Here is a 17,735-nt window from a genome sequence, read left to right on the forward strand (position 1 = left end):
GTGTATTCTTCAACAAGTTGGCAAGTGGTTGCTAGAGTGTAACATAAAAGCTGCTCCTTTTGAAATGCATCTGCTGCAGAGGTAAGGCACAACTCTTACTTTGAAGGCAAATGTTTTTGGGTTCGAATTTGAAGACTAAAAGGCAGACAGGTTGGTGTCTTCCATCAATCTAAAGGCAACTGCAGCCATCCACCAGCAAACAAAGCAATCACAAGGGTTTCAGAGCACCCTGTTTGCAGTTGATGTCAGCCTGCAGCCACTTCTAAACCAGTCAGGGAATACACAGTTCTCTCTAGTGACCTAGTTTCGATCTGGTCACTAGAAAAAAAACTGTTGCCCGAGGCTGAAGGCTAACCTGAAAAATGTTGGAATGTCTCAAGGGGGTATTGAGCCAATACCACTAAAGCAGGGGTGGGCAACTCCAGGCTTCGAGGGCCAGTGTCCTGCAGCTTTTAGATGTGTCCTTGATCCAACACAGCTGATTCAAATGGCTAAATTACCTCCTCAACATGTCTTGTAGTTCTCCAGAGGCCTAGTAATGAACTAATCATTTAATCGAGGTGTGTTGACCCAGGGTGAAATCTAAAACCTGCCCTCGAGGCCTGGAGTTGCCCACCCCTGCACTAAAGGGTCTGAGCACCATCTTGTGTTTCAAAGAGATATTACACAAGAGTATATCTGGAACCTACTCCAGGCTGATATGGACTCGGCAGACATCTCTGTAACACGACACACAGACACACTTCATAGTGTTTGTCTCTTCACATTCTCACTATAGTTTAAGTTTATTTTGAAAAGGGCTTCAATTCCTTTTAAGGCGTTTCAAGCGATTTTTTATAAAAAGTACCATCAAGTGTGCATTTAACATCTAGCTCATCACTGTGCACACTGCTGAACTTTCACTTTAAATCTGTGTTATTATTATTTTTTATTTTCAGAATCCACCACACAGGGTCTATGAACAAAAACCTGCATGAAACATCATATGTTCTCAGTCTGGACAACACTCCTTAAATCAGTGCAGAGGTGGAAAGTCAAATCTGAACTTCTACAAGTGTGTTCACGCACAAGGAGTAAACACAATCAGCCCAGCATGCTCTGCACCAGACTGGAGCTGCCACTTTGACTTCTGTCATGATGGAGGAAGCTGTAAGCTGCAGGCAGCGATGACAGCGGTGATGAGTCAGCATTGTTGAAGTTAAACGACCCCATTAGACAGCCAAAAAAGACAAAAAGAACAAAAAGGAGGCAGAAAGGATATTTAACCAGCCGTGGGAAAAAGCTGAGTGGTTTTCAAGTTTTTGTAAGATTTGGGTTCAACCTGTGTCAGACTGCTCTACTTATTGTTCAGTGGCATAAAGGTAAAAAAATAATGCAATTGTGTTATCAGTTCTAACTGCTCAAGGATGACATTGCAAAAAGTTGCTTTTAGACACACAGAACCATCAGCTTTCCTTCCATGTCTGGTTTATAATTTAGTGTCTGGCAAAAATCTTTAATTGTAGTTTTCACCTCACTTTCTGATATAAATTACAAGGAAATGGAAGGTGCCAATGCTACAGTGTCATTAAAGTAAAATCATAGCCCTAATGCTGAAGAGATCTGATTTTTGCAGGACACTTCTTTTGACTTATTGTGTCAACAACAAGCCAACAACCCATTGAATCAGGCTGAAATGGACTCAGTTGGGAGTTTCTCTGAAGAACTGGGGGCGTTTTCAGGTTGGAGGTTGCTGGTTTAAATCCCAGCACAGGCTTAGAAAATGTCCTTCAGCAGCAGTGGGGCTGCACAGTAGCCATCATGGTATTACCTGATAACTGCAGCGTCAGACAGACTCAGACTCTGGGTGTGTAATAACTGATTAGACTTTAAGTAGGTTTTGGAAGTCATTCAACTTGAAATCCGCCCCCAGTTCAGACAGGCCATGGCTTCTAGTAAAGGTGTTATTAATGTACAAAGATGCACTTCTTACCTCTGGTACGCCTATTTTTCTACAGGCATCCAGAAAGTTCTCCACATTCCTCCGACACTTGGCCATGCTGAGTTTGGGCTGGAAGACAAATATAACAACTTACTGAGCTACACTTAGAAACACAACTTTGTATTTTTTACACTTTAAAGGGGATATTGGGAAACTGAACGCTCATCCAGTGATTATGCGAAGGGTCAAAGGTTGCAACTGTCAGTGAGACGTACCACTGCAGGTGAGGGGACGTGGATACTGGCGACAGAGCGTGGGCGAATGTGATTGGCCAGATGGCAGAGCACGACGCCGTCCATCAGAGACGAACCAAGGTCTTCAGGAAGGACGACCTTCAGTCTGCTCTCGATGCTCTGAGCAAACAATGCAAGCAGCTTTGTGTGAGTAAAAAGGACTGGATCGCAGTATCATACAGTGAGAGAAAACAGAATCAGACATCCTGATGATATCGTCCAAAACAAACCTCCATAAACTCACTTAGATGACTGAAAATCTGAATTTGCCCGAAAACCGTAGCTTTGATGGGGTCAAGCTCAAAGATGCAGTTACTGAATGTTTGAGTGTTTTCTTTTGCGCTCCAAATAGCACAACTCTGAGTCACAGTAAACCTGAACGCATCACATTCAGTGTGGCAAAACACAAAGCAAAGTGGGAGATTAGTTTAGCTCTGGGTTCCTTCACATGAAAAAAAAAAAAAACGAACCATAAAGAAACAGAACAGGACTTCCCTGACAGCTGGCAGGCTTTAAAGTTTTCTTTAGTTTAAAGGTTAACTAGTTACAACCATCCTTAAGTCTGTTGGTTACATCACATTCCAACATACATTTGACTTACATGCAGGCCACATACAGCCCTTTCTGATCCCAAGAGGCCAAACTAAAAGTGCCAAAAACAAGCCCAATTTCAGTAGCATGTTTCAGTTTTTCTACACAAAGACATACTGCTGCAGTGCATGAAAGAAACCTGTAAGCACGACTCTTTTACAGAGAAAGTTCTGGTAGCACACTGTCCATCTGTCACGTACCTACAGTGGGTAGTAAGAAAACAGGAACTTTTGTGTTATTTAATTGCTTATCTATCATTTTATTACTTTTGGTGTAGTATAAATGGCTATGTGGGAGGTCTTTACCAGTAGCAAAAGTTGTAAAACTAAAGATACAGTTAAAAGTCCAAAGTTCATGCCCTTCTTCATAATTTTCCAAAGCCATTCAATGCATTTATTCAGTGTGTTTTCCGGTCTGATTTTATGTTTGAGACCTGTGGCTTACAGAAACAAATATATGTCTAAAGAAAACGTCCAGGTCATTTGATGCACTTGTCATAAATATAAAGATATAATTGTATATTATTACCATCATCATTATTATTATTATATAACATATATTCTTACATCTTTGCAATTTTCATTCAGTGAGATTTCACTGAGCTGATAAAATGCTGAGCTAAGAAAACAAAACAACAAACAAAACCCTGTGGTTCCATGCAGAGCGTCAGACTTATTTTAAATCAGAAGAGGAGCTCCGGGTTTATGATCCAAATCTGCAGTTAAGATACAATGAAGGCTTTTATGGAGACAGATATTTAGTCTGGCCAGGGTGAAAACCTGCTTAACCTCAGTCATGCAGGCTGGATACGTTTGACATAAGCTCATATCAGATCTATAACACCCCACCCCCCACTCAAATAATATAAAAAAATAAAAGAACATTAGCTTGTCTCACATCTCTCAGCTGCTCCATGAGCTCCAGTTCCTCCCGCAGCTGCTCCATCTTTCTTCTCATGGTGAACTGAGGATCCACAGACTCCAGGCTCTTGTGGCTCCGCAGGAACACTGCAGCAACAACAAAAGAAAATGGAACATAACACATTAAGCATCTGCAGGAGTACACAGTTAGTACCAGTTAGAGATAAAACAAGGACAGCAGACGTCTGAGGAAGGAGAGATTTGCCGTGATGAGCAGAGACTGAAAAGCTGCCACTGGAGGCGGGAAATCTAATAATCAAATCAAATCAAATTCAAATTCAAATTTTATTTGTCACGTACACAGTCATACACAGTACGATATGTAGTGAAATGCTTGGACAACTGCTCGTGACCTAAAGAAAACAGAAAAGGAAAAGGCTATGAATAAGATAGGAAATAAATATGAAAAATTAAAAAGGGTAAATTTAACTAGGAAGGAATAGAATATAAATTAAGGTTAAAAATGAAATAACTGTACAACACAAATTAGAATGAAGGGTAAATTTAACTGGGAAGAATAAGATAAAGATAAATATATAAATTAAAGTTGAAAATAAAATAACTGTACAACAAAATACACAATACACAATATAGAACTATATAAGAATGTATGAAGAAATCTAAATATAAATAAATATATACACAATAACAGCAGCTGTACAAGTATTAACCGGAAATGAAGAATATAGTGACCAGTGTTGTGCAAAACCAAAGTCCAGAAAGTCCAGTGTGTGTAAGAACTCATATGCCACAATAAATACCAGCAGTGCATTTAAACAATGAGCAAAGACCTTCTCAAGCAGCTGATAGACTGCAAGATATTAAATATTCTACTGAAACTAAAAATGCAGTAGCAGGTCTTTAAAACACAAATTTAGACTCCTTTTAACTAAATCACACAGCAGGATCAAAATCCACAAAGACTTTGGAGCACCGACGGAGAAAAGAACGTCTGTCAAAACCTGGGAAAGGGGACAGAAAAAAACCTCCATATTTGTATCCTAGGACTACTACAGTAGCTTTGCATGAGTCAAAGTTAAAAGTAATGTTCATTTTTTAAATACTGGGCCGTGGTGCTGCACTTCAGTTCATCCACTGTGCAGCCTGATGCAGACAAACATCCCAGAATGAGTGTGTGACACAAACTGACGTGAGAGGAAAAAAAAACTGTTCTGTGGAAAGTTTACACAAGCACAGCATTCACATGCACTCGTGCAGTCAGAGCTCAGCATGCTGCTCGCTGCCGCTCTGTCACAGGAGCCGTCATGTGAGGAGGAATTAGGGCTCCAATAAACAGCTTGTAGAGGGAAAAAAAGCCCAGACAGATGGATTATTAAACGTTAAGTCCTCTGTGTCTCTCATGTGCTGTGGTCTTTCAAGGCCTGGAAAAGAGTCAAAAACCTTCCAGGCACTCAGATTTTTAATGTGCTGATCTATTAATCAGGCAATAGTTACCAGGCCTACTGAGCTGAGGCTCAAGCAGGGAGACAGTCGACTGTCTTTTTGTGTCTCAAAAAACACATGAAACAGATGAGAGACGTGTTAATTAGTGAGTGTTCGAGGGCCTGGCAGGTGGATGTGTTCCCTTCAGTCAGACTCAGCCAGCTGCTGCCCCAGATACCAGTCCTTCTAAAGTTTCTTGTCTGCTTACTGTCCTGCTGCCTCTCAGCAAAAAAGCAAATCACCATCAACACCCCACCCTTGTTACATTTACTCTCCAGCTTCTCTGCTGGAGAGTAAATGTAACAATATACACATATGTATATGTATATGTATGTATGTATATATATACACACACACACACACACACACACACACACATATACATATTCCCACATACCAGATCTTTAGTTTACCCTCAAAAATAGCAGACAGATGGCGGCTCTTTCGTTCTTTTGAGGAGATTAAAATAAATATGTAAATATTTGCAGAGTCGCTTTACTTTTGCCTGAAAAAAAAACAACTAAAAGCATAAATTAAAGATCAAAACAGCTGCTGGGATTGGACTGTTCCAGCTTCAATTTAAATAATATCAACAATTGGAGCAGAAAGTGAAGAGAAGCTCGGATTAGAAATGCAGATGACGAGATGCACTTTTATTTAGCGTGTGTAGGAGGACAGAGTGTGAAACACACTTGGTCTCTTCCTACACACCCACACACATGAAAGGCACACCGCTAAACTCTGAATCATTCACCTCTTCACTGTCCTATTTTCCACACGCATACATCAGCCTCTTACAGCTGAATGAAGCTGAACACTGCCTGTGAATGTGCAGTTCCACTGAGCGACCACAGAAGGGAGCTCCAGGCTTTTCAGTGGGAGTCATCTCATGTTTTGAGGAGGAGAAGATGAGAGGGCTTCAGGGTGTGAATGTTTTCAACAGTTTTACCCACATTTCAACTCTGCACTGTCAACACTGACATTCCTCTGGAACTGAATGAAGCTCTTTGACTAAACCCACTGATCAAGTTGACGTTTTTTTTGAGTTGGTAAAATAATCTACTTGGACCTTGGAGCCTAGTTCCTCTGGGGAAACAGCAGGTGGAGGAGCTGGGGTCCACTAAAGGATAATGGAATACCGTCTTAGTGTGAAAAATCATTTGGTTGGCCTGAGCTCTCCGTTTGAGACGAAGAGGAAGGGGAATATGGTGAAGGGCAAACGGTTTTCTCTCACTCGGTTTATATTCTGGGTCACGTCATGCTACAAGCTGCTCAACACTCCCTCCTCTTCATCATCTTCCTCCTCTTCTCTCTAAATATCTCTCTGTCTCTCTGCCATCTGGACATTCTGAGGCTGTAGCATCTTGTTTCTGTGCCTCTTCTCTGAAGGTTTTTTTTTCATGGGGGGGCTTTCAAAGTCCTGCTTGTTGGCGTTTTCCTCCAAATACCCTCCTGATTTGTAACTGGTAACATAAAAAATTAAACACTATCACAATCTAAGCAGAATTTGGACTACAAACTGCAGCAATACTGACAGAGCATCCCAGGCTGTGTTTACAATAAAAGCAATAAATAAATAATATTAATCAAAGAAGAATAAGTGTGGAACATCTTTCATCATGGTGGCTGCAGCCATCTTTCATAATGTCCACGGCTCCGCTGCTTGTCATTAAGTGGTACACAGGTGGTCGAGATCCATTTATTATCCATAATCATTCACCTTAAGTCATCTGGATGCTCTCTGAATCAGCTGACAGAGGGATCCAAACAGTGTGTTGGTTCAGGCTGAAGCTAGTGTGAAAGTGTACAGTGGAAACGTCAGCTCACCAAAGCACGCCCATGTTATTGCCCAAGGACCCCAAATTCTCCATGACTGTGGTGGAACAGAGTTTATATTTCCTCCTCTTAGCTCTCACTTTAGCTCCATCTTTTAACCCTGCCGTCTCCTCCAGGACTACAGGCCTCGGCTTGGGCAGTAGAACTGAGGCCAATTCGCCAATAATGAGAGTGAAATGAGATGAAAAAGACACACGCAGGCTTGACAAGACAAGACTTGAAAAGCAAAGGTAACCACATTTTCCAAGGATAAACACAAAAAGCAATGAATATTGACTTTGGATGATTGAATCGTTAAAAAAACAGCAGGAGCTGATATAACAGGCTGTTACACAGTAACTGCTCACATCTGAAGGGTATCCAATCAGGTTAGTATACTATCAAAGACTGGCTGATTGCCTTTTTGATTACAATTGATTAAACGCTCCTGGCCTTTGATTACATAAACCCGATTCCAAAGAAGATGGGACGCTGTACAAAATGTAAATTAAAACAATGCAAATACATGCAAATCTCATAAATCCTTTTATTTATAGCATAACACAGAAAAAATATATTAGCTCAATTTGAATATGATGGCAGCAACAGGTCTCAAAAAAGTTGGGTTTACCACACTGCAGCATCTCAATTCACATCATATATGTAGTAACATCGGATTTTAGCAACAGTCCATAAAATTTGGGGAACTGAGGAGAGCAGCTGCTGGACTGACTGATACAGGATTGTAGCTGCTAAACAGCTTCTTTGTTGTATTTTACGTTTCAAAATGTGTGGAAAGATTGTAACTGGTGAAAGATTCTCCACTATGAAGCCACGCTGCTGTAATACTTGCAGTTTAGCATTGTCTTGCTGAAATATGAAGGACTTTGCTCTAAAACCTGTATATACATTTCTGCTGCTATCGTACCATCAGAGATGCACACCTGTGAACTGACTGCTGATAACAAGTTGGATGGTTCCTCTCCTCTTTAGTTCCACTTTTGATTTGTCTGACCATACAACACTTTTCCATTTTGCCTCAGTCAGTGTAAATGAGATCAGAAGTCATTTTCATATGTATAAAGAGGAAGAAAAAATAAACATTTGCAACAAAACATGTTTTAGTGTAACCTGCAGTAAATTCCATCAAGTAATCCAAATGTCCTTTGATTATTTTTTATGGATTCTGATGGTTTACATAACCATTTTTAAAACCGGCACATAGTTTTTAAAAATGATGGTAGTTACATGTTTAAAAAGACAAGTATTCAAAGACTGATCACACGCAGTCTGTGCATGCATCTGCACTTGAAGTCACTCACACAAGGTGATGATTGGTCACTAATGAGGTCAGGCGCACTGACGATGGGAGCATGATGTCATTCTCCCTGAGGCCTGAACCCATTACGGACCATTAGTCACCATCTTATCACGCTTACACATAAGGGGCTCGTGTAGAAATGTTGTGCTTCAAAAAGAGTTTCAGGAAGCCACTGATAGATAACTAATGATGCTCTCCTTACAACAGCAAACACTGAGAGCGCAGCAGCTCAAAGACGCGAGTCAGATAGCTTACAGTGTGAAAGTTAGCATCAACAGACCGAATCACTGTACTTTTAAGTTCAGCATCAGTACACTTGAAAAGTTTTTTATATAGCGAGGGCACAAAAGGGAAACACATGTAAAATGTTACAAGAGTGAAATGAAAATGAGTCAGACTTAAAAACTGAAAGTGGTGAGAAAGTGAAGTTTAAAGAGTCTCTGAGGGTTAGTAACAGATTTGTGAACATTCAAGAGTTATTACAGCGAGTGTGTGAACAGCTCACAGCTAAGAGTCGCCGCGATATATCAAAGCCTTTTATGGACCAAACGACTAAATTGCAGCTCTCTTCTGGGCCGCACAAAAATAACTTCTAGCTCTGTGAGCACCTTCCTCAACACACTGCATTTTCACATCCCCTTTAACCCAACCTTAAACATTACAGCTAAATGACCCAGCCAAACTTGACTGTTAATCCAAGTGTGAACCCTGTCCTAAAGTCACAACCAGGCAAAACATGTCCACACTTTGTGGTCTACAGTTGAAACTGGTGCTGATGAAGATAAATAAAATATGACACGGCTGTGATCCATCTACTATCTTGGACTCTATTCCAGTGGAAGTAGGATACCCCTTTAGGGACCATTATCTGACGCTTAAAATATAGGAACCGAAAATAGACGCACACGAAACCCAGACTCATTGATACTTCATACATGCACAGACGCATACATCTCCAATTGTATGTGTGTGTGTATCAGACTTTCCTAATACGGTCTCTGATGCTGCAAGCCATGTGATGGTTAGACTTAAGACATTTCAACTCACAACACATGCAGGCAGTGTCACGACAAAGCCGACACAAAACAGAACTGTTCCTTCTGGAGTGAAGTATGAGAACAGAAGTGAAAACAAATGCTGGGATTCTTTGTATTAACGCATTAAAAAAAAACCCTAATAATAACATTTTTTTCATTTTGCTCAAGTGCAAGAAGGACAACTTCAGTAAGATGTAAGGTCCACCAGTAACAGGTTTACTCAGTGTGCCCAGCTCAGTGCATATGCAGCAGAGCAGACAGCTTTGCCAAGATACACTATATTATACACTACAGTGCAAGAACTTACACTCACCCATTCAAACCACTGAATTTAGGCGTTCCAATCACTTCCATGGCCAAAAAGTCTGCCCTGACCATCATGGACTTTCCTCCACAAAAATCAACCTCATTCAGCATTTATGAAAGCACTTGAGGACTGGGGAAGCTATGTATGACTGACAAGAAGCTCTTTAGAACACTGCCAGATCAAACTCAGTCCAGCAAACACGCATGTTCAGGCAAACAGTGGGTACCTGTGAGTGAACTGCGCGGTTGTGCACATTGCGTAATCTCACATTTTTCCCATGTGGGCAAATTTCCCCCCAGGTTAGCCACCTGTGGATCACATGTGGTTCCTGCACTGTGGGGCAAAGGTGTCAGACTACTAGACCCCAGTTTGTAAGGCACTGGGGTTTTCTTTTGAATCAGCAAGCTGCATTTGATGATTCTCAGTCATTAGAACACACTCACTTATATAGAAGCAACAAAACACTTGGTTTGTTACAATAGCTATTTTCTTAGAAATGTAAATTTCAGACCTTCTAGATCTTCTACACAAGCCAGCTGCAGTCGCACGCACAAATCATGGCATCAGCTCTAACTTCTACCACGTGCGCCTGCTGGTCCACAGCCACCACACACACACGGGAACAGCTGGAGATGAAAGCAGAGTGCGGTGAAGCTCGTCTTTGATCACAGTCTGCTGTTTCAACACACAAACGTATGCACGCGCGCGTGCATGCAGAGCATCTAATCTGAAACACCCTAACATGTGGTCTGAGGCAAAGAAACACACAGTGGCAGTGGACGAGAGAAATTAAGAGAAAGCTGTGACAGAATTTCAAAGGAAAGGAAGCTGCTGTCCCCATTCGCACCAACGAGAGGAGCCAGTGAGTCGCAGCTTGATGAGATGACAATAAAGTTTCTTAAAACCACAGGTGAACACAAACTCAGACCCTCTGTGTCAAAAGGTTGTCCAAAATGCTGTCGTCAAGATTAAAAAATAAATGAAATTTATAAAAAACTCAGCTTCACCTTAAATCTCAGTGTTTGCAGTTTAAATGTCTGCATGTTCAGATGCCTGCTGACAGCCCAACACCACATCATCAGACATTACTGCTTTTTCTTTAACTGAGGAGGAAAACTGAAGGAAGCCACAGCTCCTTTACTCCTTTTTTCTTTCACAATCGCCACTCAGGCTAACTCTAAAAGATTATAAAAATTATTTGTGACATATTTCTGCAGGTACAACAGGCAAATTCTTTTTTTGAGGTACTGTGCTCAACAAATTTATCAGACCACACAAATATTTGAGAAAGAACAAATCAAAAACTTGTTTAAAACTAATAAATATATTGTCAGTTAGTTGCCAAATAGCTGAGACTTTTTTCCCCAAAATTTGAGCTGGTACACTGGACTGAGAAGTGAGAACTACAGGAAGCAACATTAAGGGGGGTACACAGTTCCACAGTGAGAGTTGCTATGCCAACAGCTACAGAGAGTGGTGGAGGCAGCAGAGAACGTCACTGGCAAGCGCCTCCCTGCCACTAAGGACAACGTAAGACTCAGAGCATTATCGAGGATCACAGCTAGATTGAGAACAATCTGTTCCGAGATTTCCTTCATCAAAAATAAAAAACCATACCCGATCTCTCATTCAACACCATTGTCTTCATGCCTGGATGGCTTCCACAGCACAGCCGCTGTTTTTCAATATCTCTCTGCAACCTGCGATGCGCCTCCTCAATAGCCTCCAGTGTGCTAAAACGGTCACCCTTATATTATTGCACTAAAAGCTCAGTGGGGAAAACATTTTGGTTTGAAATAAAAATAAAAATGTAAAAAACAGAGCTTGGAAAAGAAAAACAGTACAGAAAAATACAAAAATATCCTGGAATTCCCTTTAGTTTTAGTCTTTTTTGTCAGCACAACCAGGCTGTGAATGGTTAGCATGTCATGACTGGGACTAAAGGACCTTCACATGTGTATCAATAATGCTTATTCTGACAGATATAAAGCCTTGTTACAACTAAAACTGAACCTAACAAAACTAAACTGTTCAGATGGAGAGAAGCTGATGTGTGCACTCATGGCTGTGAAAGTTTGAAGGCTGTGGTGAAGTCAGAGTTGACAGTTATATAGTCATAATGGGGTTTCCATGGAGAGACAGAACAAGAGCAACTGTGCTGGAAATGGTTCCTTTACTTGGACTGGAGGTGACTGCAAGAGGAGATCGCCCAAATTCAAATCAGGTTGGTTTTTCATTTATAATGGCTCTGTTCCTGGAACTCTGAAATTAAACCTGGTATAGATCAGTAATTCCCAATGATATAACCTTAATTAATTAGTTAATTAATTAATTAGCAATCCTCTTTGCTTATCCTTTTCAGGACGGGGGGGCGATGACAGCTGTCTTTGCAATGACTCTGAAAACCAATTCTGATACGCTCACTTTTTGTGAGTGCTGCTGGTGTTAAATAAAATGATATGATATGACATAGGATGGTAAACAAGTTGTGGACTAATGAACAGAAAAACAACAGACAAAAGACTAAATTCAAAATGTTTTTTGTTTTTTAAAACACATTTAAAGACCACCTTTAAAGTTAAAGACCAGTAATGACAGGCTTTTCTGGCTTTGAAGAGAAAACGGTCCCTACCCAGGGTTTGTCAGCAGACAGCTCAGCCCAGATGTGTGTCATCTGGCCAATTAGCAGATAAAGCGGGACCTACCCCGGTTGTGATTGCCTCCGTCGTCATGGCTACGAGGTGTATCTCTATGGAGGGGCGAGGCCTGTGGGAGGAGGGAGGGGTCGAGAGAGGAAGGCGGGGGCGAGCAGGGCAGCGAGGGTGGAGCTACAACCAGGCGGGTGGGAAGTGGGAAGTGTTCAGAGACGCAGGAGGTGGGGGGTGTGTGTAGTGCAAGGAAGGTAGTTGGAGGAGGTGGTGGTGGTAGGGTGAGCATCAAGGTGAACCAAGTACAGCAAGGCAAAGTTCATTCCACGAAAAACACACCCCGAAAAACAGCAAAAATCACCAGGAGAAAGTGTGAATTAGTTTTCAGGAATCAATGAAGCAGGTATTGATTCAAAAATGCAGGCAGGTCAGATTAAATGAGTGTTTATGTGATTTTAAACATCAAAGGTCATGCAGGAGAAATGAAAGTGCCACAAAAAAAGGCAAAAAGCAAACAAACAAGTAAATCAGAAAAGGTAAAAAAGGTGAAGCAAAGAAACAGAATGAGATGACAAGACACAAAACAAAACAGCACAAAACAAAATAAAGATTAGTGGCATTTCACATTACAAATCACTCTCACATGCTGTTAGCATCATGTTAGCTTCATTAGCGGTTAGCATCATTTCACACTGGTAACAGCAAACAAAAGCTGGATGGTTGCCAACTATAATAAAGCATGGGCAGAAGCTTTCTATCATTCTGCAAATAAAGCTGATGAGCAGGGGCCACAAGCTGCCACAACATGACTGCTGCTGCTTCACTTTAAGCTAATGACTAAGTTCAGGGTTTCCAGCGGTGTATCTGATATGCCCGTGTTGGTGTTGTTCAATACTGTTTGTCCAGGATCAACTGACCAGTCACACTGTTATGATGTCATAGCATTGCAATGTTCGGGAAAAAATGCCTTAGTTTGTCTAAAACTCTGTATAAGATTCTGGAACAAATGGTAAGCATTTCAAGTTGTTAATTTTTACAAAATAATAAATATATTACAAAATTAGGTTTGCTGTTAGTCAAATTTAGGTATACATGTTGGTTTGTGAGCAAGAGTTTTTCAAAGCATTAGCTGAACGCTCAAACAATGTCAGTTTTAATGTTTATCCTGGACCAACATTATTATGATGACGTTTCCAGCAGTGTATTAAAGCTGACACCCTTTTAGGGCCTTAGAAGAAAAATAATTAAGTGCGTTTGCTTTTTCACCCACCTGTAGAAAGTTTTGCTTTTAGGGTTTTTAAAGCCATATAAAGCCACGTAAAAGAAAGACAATTTCCTACACTCTTGTTTAACCAATATGGATTATATCAATTAGAATGTTGAGCTCTAGGCTAAGCTTAAATTAAAACTACATAAGCTACAAACTGTATGACTAGAGCAACAGAGCTCATGTCAAAATCAGGTGTTCATCCTACACTCAGACTGTGCATTTTTTTTCAGCGACCAGCATAGTAAATGCCATTAAATTATCACAGTGTGGTAACTGAAAGTATACTCTGTCCAGAAAAAAACCCCAATTTGTTAACCTGTACATCTGGTACTCCAGTTAACCTGGTCCACTATCTCAGCTGACTCACCCGAACGAGGTTTCAGTCCAAAGGGTGGGCTGGAGAAGGATGGAGGTCCGCTCACTGGAGATCTGTCATTTCGCTACAACAACAGAAATGGAAACAAAAATTAAAGTCAGTCCTATTTTAGTCAATTTAATGAAAAAATGCTGGACACTCTTGATCCTGTGCTTCATGTGCAGTTTTCAATGACACAGACTTATGAATGACTCCACAGAGAGAGATAAAGTACACAGAAACACATTCACTCCTGTGATGAACCTGTGCAGACTAACAGGAGCTCAGTGGCCTAAAATTGAACTCAGAACAACACTCCACTCAGTTCCTGCCTCCTCTACCTTCAACCATCACTCAACTCATATGGTGAGCAGAAACACAGATACAGCAGACTAGCTTAGTGTCAGCACCAACGCTCCAGAGGTGTGTAATTCAACAAAATTGAAGAGGTACATATTCTTTTCCAAAGACTGTTTTATTTTTATTTAAAAAAAAAAAAATCCTACGGTCTTCCATATTTTCACCTGGTAATAACATCTGATCTGAATTTGCATTTCTTATGTGAACAACAGCAGTTTAAAATATATGCAGAACACACTGCAATATATATCTTCTTTGATTTCCATTTGTTCTAAATACAGTGCTGCTTACAGGCCTGTACAAAGAGTGATGACCATCAAAGCAGAAACCCACTGCACTCATAGTGTCACAGGTTTGCTATTGTACACATTAAGTTAGCTAGCTAAACACAAGAAAAAATGTTAACATAATGGAGAAAACAAAGAACAATTAATTGTGACAAAACAGGATAACATTTTAGACAACATCCATAAGTTTTGCAAATGTAAACAGACCTTGCCCAAAACACCCCATGTAACATAAACTTAATGGTACATTCAATTCAGTGTCTTCCATACAGAAACCTATCATTCCTAATCTAATTTGAGGAAATAGGGAATGTTTTACAACAGAATTCAATTTTTCAATTGAATTCAATTTTATTTTTTTATTTGTAACCATTGTCAAATTACAACAACGGCTGCCTCAAGGCACTTTATGGTAAAGACCCTACAATAATAGAAAGAAAAAGGAAAAAAGCAATAGAAAGACAAATTCTGGTATTACTGTTTTAAGCATTGGATGTTTTAACCGATGCTTTAACCCAGAAATAAATAGAGGTAGTACAGAAATATAAAAAAAACAAAGTTTTGGTGTTAATCCAATAAATAGTAAACATCATAATATATAGTTCATGAAATTACAAAAATAACCCTGAAACAGTGTTAATTATAAAACAAAGTCACACAGCCACTTCAGCAGATGAATGTTGCACACTAACATGGGAGAGAGAAAACACCAGCCACTTGTTTTTCTACTGTCCACTACAAAGGCTTTCAGTAAACCCACCTTCAGTTTAGCCAGTTAGTAATTTCCCAAGAAAGCCTGCGAGTAACTGGTGAAAGATTGAGACTCGCATGTAGCAACAGAGAAACACATTCCCTCTCTGTGCACATGTGGATCAGGCTGCTGGATGAAATGCGACACGTGAAAAGCTCAGAGAGGTGTGATCGGCAGCTAACACAGCAAACAGACACACGACCGTTGGATCACTGCGAAGCACGACCGTAGACAGCTCACTCGGAGGACAGAGACTACATCCAGAGGTCTGGCGCTACGTTTACCTTGATCGACATATGCCACTCATACTCCCGGCACGCAAGCTGGGCTTCAAACCTGGCCTTTTCTAGAATCATCTGTCTCTTCTTCTGGAACTCACAGCCACCTTCATCCATGTGCTGCTACAGGATGCATCAAAGGTTTCAGCTGTAAGTATTTTCTGTTACTAGCATACCTACAGGTTTTACTTATCTAGGAACGCACAACACTTTTCCACCTGCTGAGCTCCACCAGTTGAGGATAGTCATTAATACATTTTTTAGATAAGAGAGGTGTCTTTGCAAACTGGACCACCTAGTGGTAGTGGATAGGACTTGAAATACTATAAGAAAAGGCCAGAAAAAGGTTTCTTCATTTCTAGTCTCTCTCTATATATATCACATATTATACTATAATTATGCCTTCAGTATATTAGGGGGTCTTTAGCCCTCTAAATGACCCTACATGTTCTGCTTGGATGGCTCAGGGATCATGAAGGAAAAATGAAGGAGAGTTTGAACGTTATTTGGCTGCAAGTACCAATTCTTTCCTCTAAAATGTTTATACCAAAATAACATTTTCATCTGTTGAAACTTCCTCTGGTGCTTTTGTCAAAGAGAAGAGCCACCAGGCATTTCCTGAAAGTTCTCATTAATAAAAATCACTGCCACCTGCTGACCCAGAAATCCAACAAAAAGCTCAAAATCCAAGTTTTAGCAGAACTCTTCAGACACAGTGAATGTTGCTATTTTATTATAAATTACTGGCCAACAAACTGGAGTTTGAACCAACCTGGAAGTCCTTCCAGAAACTAAGAAACATGTATGCCATGTATGTGTGTTAGAGCTAAAGAGCTCTAACGAGCTCATACTGTACCTTTGGTGATGTGGCGCCGTCATCACTGTCCTGCCCGCTAAGGAGAAAAAAAAAGGAAAATAAGGGCAAGTGATCTACTTTACCATGACCCTACATAAAACAGTGTACAGAATCAGAACTACATTTATCTTCAGGAACGACCATATTGGCCCAAATACAAGAAAAGACATTTATTTTATGTTTTTCAGAATTTAGGTTTAGAAGCATCTTAGGAACAAGATGGCATTGAACTGTCTTCTACAAAGATGCATGATGAATTCTTTGTAATAGCCATTTTTTCAGCCCATTTACAGCAAAGGACTACAGATGAAAAGTAGCCTTTTTTGCTAATTCTGCCATTTTAAGATTAATATGTTCACTAATATACACTGTTCCTTTTAAATGAATGAATTCAATTCAAACTCAAAATTGTGAGACAGTTGGTCCTGTATGGGCAGAAATCTGTGCCATCAGAAACTGAATTTGAATAAGTTAAATTTGAATTTGAATTGCTCAGATTGAATCTGAATTGTAACTTGAATAAATGCTTTTGAAAACTGAATTTGAATTAGTCTAATTTGAAATTGAATTTATGGTTTGAAAATGATCATCACTAAATTGAAATTGAATTCATATTTTGAAAATGAATTGATTTGCTTTGAAACTGCATTTTATCCTTTAAAAATTCAGCTCTCGAATAATTTCAGTTTCACTTCTCACCATTCAGTTTCAGTTCTACAATTCAATTTCAGTTCCAAAATTCAGTTTTTTGGAACTTACATCCGGTTCCGGTTCAAGCGCAGATTAATAGAACTACGTTTTACTAGCGGACCGAAAGTGTTACTGACGGGAATCTACAGCGTCTTGAGCTGAATTAAGACTTCAGAAGTCATTCGTCATGTCGAATGACCAGCGGATAAACTCTCAGGTTGGTAATAAATGTATTACATGTATAAGAACAAGCGTCATGTTAACAAAAGATAGCCGTAAGGTAACTGTTATGCTTATTGTAGCTGTTAGCTAAAAACGCTAATTTAGCGTAGTTTGCCCTGAATTCAGCTTTGACAAACAAATATGATCGACTGTTTCTAGTAGAATTCCAAAGTTGTCATCTTGGACCCTCTCAGAGTACCCCCTCTGTATGCTTGCAGAGACCCCTACAGTAGGGAAACATGCAAAACGGTGTCCAAACCTTTGTGTTTTAGCTTTATTTATGTCTTACACAGCATCCCAACTCTTTAGCTGACTTAATAACTTTAGCTAAAGTGAATAGTTAGTCTAATTCATTAGTGCAGCATTACTG

At 40.1% G+C, this 17,735-nt stretch overlaps 1 protein-coding gene across 6 annotated transcripts in view; it reads right to left on the minus strand.

Annotated features, from left to right (window-relative positions):
* lrch1 (leucine-rich repeats and calponin homology (CH) domain containing 1) overlaps positions 1-17,735 on the minus strand; it is a 100,036-nt gene that overhangs the window by 9,906 nt on the left and 72,395 nt on the right. For 3 of the 6 annotated variants that reach the window (XM_085435418.1, XM_085435415.1, XM_085435414.1), the window contains exons 13-19: positions 16,454-16,490; positions 15,604-15,720; positions 13,934-14,006; positions 12,354-12,476; positions 3,703-3,812; positions 2,197-2,334; positions 1,973-2,050 (exon numbers count right to left, since the gene is read on the minus strand). In XM_085435418.1, the coding sequence (XP_085291544.1) occupies positions 1,973-2,050; positions 2,197-2,334; positions 3,703-3,812; positions 12,354-12,476; positions 13,934-14,006; positions 15,604-15,720; positions 16,454-16,490 (676 nt within the window). The remainder of the gene's footprint in view (positions 1-1,972; positions 2,051-2,196; positions 2,335-3,702; positions 3,813-12,353; positions 12,477-13,933; positions 14,007-15,603; positions 15,721-16,453; positions 16,491-17,735) is intronic. The other 3 variants (XM_085435419.1, XM_085435417.1, XM_085435416.1) reach the window with 2 other exon arrangements.

The sequence above is a fragment of the Copadichromis virginalis genome, linkage group LG16, assembly GCF_057382275.1.
Source record: "Copadichromis virginalis isolate Kocher_CV1m ecotype Utaka linkage group LG16, C_Virginalis_male_GT1.1, whole genome shotgun sequence".
NCBI classification, from domain to species: domain Eukaryota; kingdom Metazoa; phylum Chordata; class Actinopteri; order Cichliformes; family Cichlidae; genus Copadichromis; species Copadichromis virginalis.